This window comes from Magallana gigas, chromosome 1 (assembly GCF_963853765.1).
Source record: "Magallana gigas chromosome 1, xbMagGiga1.1, whole genome shotgun sequence".
Taxonomy (NCBI): Eukaryota; Metazoa; Mollusca; class Bivalvia; order Ostreida; family Ostreidae; genus Magallana; species Magallana gigas.
Window position 1 is genome coordinate 46,062,521 of NC_088853.1, and position 5,972 is coordinate 46,068,492.

General features: G+C 32.2%; 1 protein-coding gene across 2 annotated transcripts in view; it reads left to right on the plus strand.

Annotated features, from left to right (window-relative positions):
* LOC105320211 (uncharacterized) overlaps window positions 1-5,024 on the plus strand; it is a 12,430-nt gene extending 7,406 nt beyond the window's left edge. For both annotated transcript variants that reach the window (XM_066068618.1, XM_066068616.1), the window contains exons 7-12: window positions 299-661; window positions 1,530-1,638; window positions 1,725-1,869; window positions 2,217-2,396; window positions 2,848-3,572; window positions 3,881-5,024. In XM_066068618.1, coding sequence (XP_065924690.1) covers window positions 412-661; window positions 1,530-1,638; window positions 1,725-1,785 — 420 coding nt within the window. In that variant the 5' untranslated portion in view covers window positions 299-411 and the 3' untranslated portion in view covers window positions 1,786-1,869; window positions 2,217-2,396; window positions 2,848-3,572; window positions 3,881-5,024. The remainder of the gene's footprint in view (window positions 1-298; window positions 662-1,529; window positions 1,639-1,724; window positions 1,870-2,216; window positions 2,397-2,847; window positions 3,573-3,880) is intronic.
* The last annotated feature ends 948 nt before the right edge of the window (window positions 5,025-5,972 follow it).

Below are 5,972 nucleotides of genomic sequence, written 5' to 3' on the forward strand. Positions count from 1 at the left end.
ACCCAAAAATGATACCTTATTTCTTAAGTAAATCCATTGGTCCATAGGGCTTCGCCACAATTACCTAGTTTTACTGTATTACCATGATTATACCCCCATTCCCTTGTGTGTGTGTGTGTCTGTAACAAAGATTTCTCAGCAAATATTAATTGCATGCAGCTGTTTGCAATTGAAATGTGTTAACTCACATTTTGTTAGGCTTGCCATATGTAGGATTTATTTTTGAACAAATGATACGTCAACTTCCTGTAAAATGCTTCAGAGCGGGGGTATCAGCAGAACTATCTTGTTGTTTCAGGTTTGCAGGGGAGGCTGAAGAATTGAATGGAGTAGACTCTAGATCTACAGCGACATCCAAGTCATTGCTGTTTGTTCATCAGTCTAGCTGGCAACAAGATCTTCTCATGAAATATGGAGATGAAATCTGTTTGCTTGATGCCACTTACAACACCTCCAAATATGACATTCCTTTTTTTTCTCTGTGTGAACACATATGTAGGATATTCCATCGCTGCTTCATTTGTTGTTGCCAATGAGAATAGAGAGAACATAAAAGCAGGCCTGCAGGTGGTGAAGGAATGGAATCCAGATTGGAATCCCAAGTACTTCATGACGGACTTCGACGAGCGGGAGGTTTTGGCAGTTAAAAATACCTTTAAAGGTAGCTTAGTGTAAAGATCTCTAAAACATGTTTTACTGCATGAAAACATAAAAAAAAACCTCATTTTATGCCCCCCGAAGAAGGGAGGGCATATTGCTTTGCTGCTGTCTGTCGGTCGGTCGGTCCATTAACAGTTTCCGTTCATTTTCTTCGCAGAGGATGAACGTATTGAAATGAAATTTGGTATACAGGTTTATCATGATAATATCTAGGTCAAGTTCAATATTGGGTACGATCGAGCAATTTTCGACTCGAGTTAAGGCCCTAGGAGGTAGAAAAATTCTAGTTTTTTGCAGTTTCCGCTCATTTTCTTCACAGAGAATGAACATATTGAAATGAAATTTGGTATGCAGGTTTATCATAATAATATCTGGGTCAAGTTTGATTTTGGTATGATAGAGCAGTTTTCGACAGAGTTATGGCCCTTGGACTTAGTAAAATTCCAGTTATTTGAAGTTTACGTTCATTTTCTTTGTGGATGTTTCCAAGGGAGGGGGCATAAGTGTTTCACAAACATCTCTTGTTTATTTTATTGAAATTAAAAGATAAACATCTAGTACATGCATTAGCTGGGAGCAGCTGATTTAAATTATACAGATGATGATCATATTACAAATGATGATCAAGTATAAGATACATCCATGTATACGCGATCAAACACTATATATGTGATGTCATATTAAATGTCTTTATGCAATATTACTCGGTTTTTAAGTAGCACTGATTTGAATGAAAACATTAAAGAATGTATTTTAGATGTAACACATTTATATATATCTTATTTTTAATAAATGATTCAATGAAATATTTATTATGTCAAATGAAGATTGATTTCAGAAACATTACACAGACTATTTATTTTTTCCAGATTGTGAGAGTTTATTACTCTGTGATTTTCACAGGGAGCAGGCATGGACCAGGTGGATGAAAGCTGGGAAACATGGTCTGACTACTGTCCAAATGGAGGTTTTTGAACTGTAAGTTGATCTTAATTGGTACATATATGATTACATTGAGGTGTATTTATATGTGTTTGCTAAATCATATTTTATTGTTATTGTAGGCTCAGGAAAATTATAAGCCCATTCAGCTATACCAAGAACGAGTTTCATGTTCATGTGTAGAATCTTAATTAGGCAGGCTACTCACTGGAAAGAAAGTACTCTGCTACAGAAATGGTTTGAGAGAAATAGCTGAAAAATGCAAAGGTAATTTAGCTCCTACAAATATTATCATTTATACAATTTTTATACAATGCAGAGTATATATGATTATTGTTACAAGTAAATTAAAATAGTGGTACATGATTTGATTAGAGTTACTGATATCTTGTGAAGAAAGAACTTACTCTTTGTTTAATTGCTTTAACAATTAAATTAGATAATTGATTAAAGTATGTTGAGAGAGATATCGAAATAGTTATGTGATGCCCAGATGGGGTTAGTAAAAAAATCAATGATAACATGATCACATAATAATTAAATAAACAATCATAAAATACAATTATGTACCATGGTATAAATATATATGTAACTCTTATTAAAGATTGTTTCAGAGGCGGGTGTGGTGTTTTCGGAGTCACGATTAAATACTCGAGTCACAACCACAAATGGGTTAGAGAGACAGCAACATGAGTTCAAGAAAACATACTTAGCCAAACACAGGGATGGATCTCTTCCCATTCTTCGACCTTGTCTGTGTTGATTTCAAATTATTTGCCAGAATCACGCAAACGGTAAAAGATTTCCTTCCTTAATTCTATATGAATTTTAAAATGAATTAAAATAAAAAAAAAACTTGTTTACTAAGAACAGGCCATTTAATACTAATATTACCATTGTTAGCTAATTGCTGTTGTAGCATATATGATACTTTTAACTTGGGCAAACATATTATTTGAATAGTTAAATGTTAATTTTTAACCTTTTTAACAATCATGATTAATAATTGTATACATATTGTCTTTCTAAACTAAATACACTTATGACACATGTGGTATTATTGACATTTCGCAGTATGACATATTTAGGCTCATTTTTTAGTTATTAATTATAAGATTTTAATCAAATTCATTATAGTTCAAAGTAATAGTATTGAAAAATAGAAATTTAATTAAAAAAACCCAGTTTGTTTCTCATTTCTTAATTATTAGTTTTTTTTAAAATTGTCTTTGTATTGCATTATAGATACATTCAGTACAATATTTAGAGCATGGGAGAGTACAAGAAATACTCAGCTCATGTTCCTGAATTTTTGTGCAACAGGCCAAAATTCTTCTTGGAACATAGCGTGAAACGAATTCCACCAAAATGTCCATATCTGATTATTACTGCAATAACATCTTTGCCAAGTGGAGAATTTCGTCTTCCAAGTTCTGATGGTGAGAACTGAGAACTTCTACCTTTTGGATTTGGAGAAAAGAATGCTAACTGCTCGTGCCCAGATTGGAGTAAATGCCACCTAGCTTTCCCTGTAACCACATGCTAAGTATTTTCTTTCGTTTTCCTGGCCATAGTTTGGAGTTTTTACACCCAGATTGTACAGAATGTCCGCACTTCAAAATAGATAGATCTATATCCTTAAACAAGCCGTAGAGATTTCTCCACCAAGAATTAATTAAGTTCTAGACCAAGGACTGATGAAAATGATAATAATGATGTTGAGGCAGAAAGAGAAGCAGAAAATGATATACCAAGAGCAAAATCAAGTGCATGTACCAAATCCAATTCATGTATATAAAAGTCTGCAAGACAGTTTGTCTTATCTATGCAGAAATTGGTCCCCAAGCATAAAGGCCTTCCAGTGAGGACAACTTCTTTGAGGGTAAAAAGCAAAACAAATACTGATCCCTAATCCATCAAGAAGAAAGAAAAGGAAAAACGTAAACCTCAGGGGACGAAGAGTAGAAGAGGTATTACATTTTTATATCATGATGTAAATGTAATATGTACCTCCTGGCATTTTTTGAAGAGAAAAACTTAATTCAAGCTAGAATAATTTTCTCTAATGGCTAATGTCCAAGATGTATTAATATAGCAAATTTAAAGATTAAACACATTATACAGTATATATTGATATAGTGAATAGTGAATAAGCTTAAGTTAATTTAGTATATAAGAACAGCAATCTTTATTAAATTTTTATTACCATACACTTGTTGAAAGAATATTTTGTATGTTAAAACTAAGTATAAATATACAGTTTTATATGAACCTGCAGTGCAAGAAGAAATTATGATAGGAACAGAATCTGCAGAAGATCCAGAATTATATGGGCAGGGTGTTAGTGAGGGAAGAACTGAAAACCCACGTTGCAGTGAGTATTTTTAACCGGGTTTACCAAAGGAAAAATCCAGTTACTAAAATGGTGAAAATGGTGGATAAGCAGCTGCCAAAAGGGTACCCCAATTCAACAGTGTTGCACATCTTGGATGATTTAATAACTTCAAATAATTATACATCATTTTAAAAAATAATATCAATCCCAACCATAATGCCCCAGATGTTATTTTGCTTAAAATGAAGCCTGTTTGACAGTTAATGTTAATAATGTATAAAATTAATGTCATTAAAGGCCATTTTGTTGTACTAAATCAATGTATTGAGCACCATCCAGCATTGAGTTGCTAGGCATGCAGTCATCAAGCAAAACTTTGCACAAAGGTAATATGATATAAAGCATGTCAATCATATCTGGTCATCGGTGCTTGCTCTGCGGACAACCTATTAAGTGATCAGTCTGTCTGTCTGTCCATTCGAGATATATTGTCCAGAGCATATCTTCTCTCCCTTTGGCCCAATCTGGATCGTACATCACCCAAAGGGTGCCTTTGGTCAAAGTGTGCAGTGATTTGATGGATGTTTGTAGGTCAAGGTCACATTGGACCACAGAAAAAATCCTAGAGCATATATACTCCCTACTTAAGTGTTCTTTGGCTCCTGCTTCACATAAACAGAGCTTTTGGGTAAAGATTTTGCAGTATCCTTGAACCAAGTTTCTAGATCAAATGTGAAGGTCATAGCAGATATCTTTATAACCCATTTTTAGACCATGAATTATTTCCCATTTGCTTAATCTTCCTCAAATTGATAAAAGTACCTAAAGGTATAAAGGGGTAATGTGTTCTCTTTCTAAGTTAAGGTCACTGAAATGCTTTTCATCCTACTGTCCATTATTTGAGTGCATGGGGCCCTTTTAGATGATCACCATTTCAATGATGTCTAGTTTTATTAATAATGAATCGGAGAGATAGGTTAAGGGGACATAAATTAGAATTTTAGATCTATAAATAAACAATTGTACATGTATATTTAATAGGAAAGAATGATGAACATATTAAGGTATCCGATCCATAATAGCCCCAGATTAAGGTGGCTCGACACACCAATGCATTATTTGATGGATCGATGAAGAATTCTCTTTGAGAAATGATTATTCAAAAATGACACCTATATCGGCCTCTGATTATTTTATATGAATTTTTTTGTATTTTTTTATAGAAACCGGAAACATCGTTTTAGCTGCGAACAAGATATATTAGAGCTAAAAATTTGTTATCAATTAATGCACAATACAATTATCTATAAATACATATTAAAAACGGCCAGATAAACTTTGAAGTATTTTTGTAAAAAAAATATTTATGAAAATGAAAAAAAAGGATTGTAGATATTTTTTAAATCTATGGATAAAAACTGCAGATAAACTGTTACTCGCATTTAACAATTGCTGTACAATCATATTTCAACAAGAAATTGAAACGAAATAGTGAAATTAAAGTATAAATGGATTATTTTAAAATCGAACCGATCCCGATTGTAATTCAACTGATCCCGAACGAAATCAAATAAAGTTAGAATGAATCAGAATTTTGCAAAAATTTCAGGTTTTTTAGCTGTAAAATGGTTTCGTCATTTACTAACTTTATAATTTATATCAATTACTTAGAAAAAACTGCAGTTTATTTGTAAAATTTCGATTTTAAAATAATTCTGATCGGGATCAGTTTTTTTTCAATCGGGATCGGTTCAAATTTGATAAATAGCAATTTTTCCAAAATTTCGCATTTTCATTTCAATTTCTTTGTAAAATATCATTGTTTAGTAAATAGTTTATGTGACTATATGTTATTTTTAAAATTTATCCATAGATTAAAAAGATATTAAAGAATTACAATTTTGATTTTCAGAAATATTTTTTTAATTAAAAATTAAACACTTGACCAAACGATCTTTGGCATGAATTTATTTATAATTATATTACACATTAATTGACAACAAGTTTTAAGCTCTAATATATTCTGTTTGTCCGC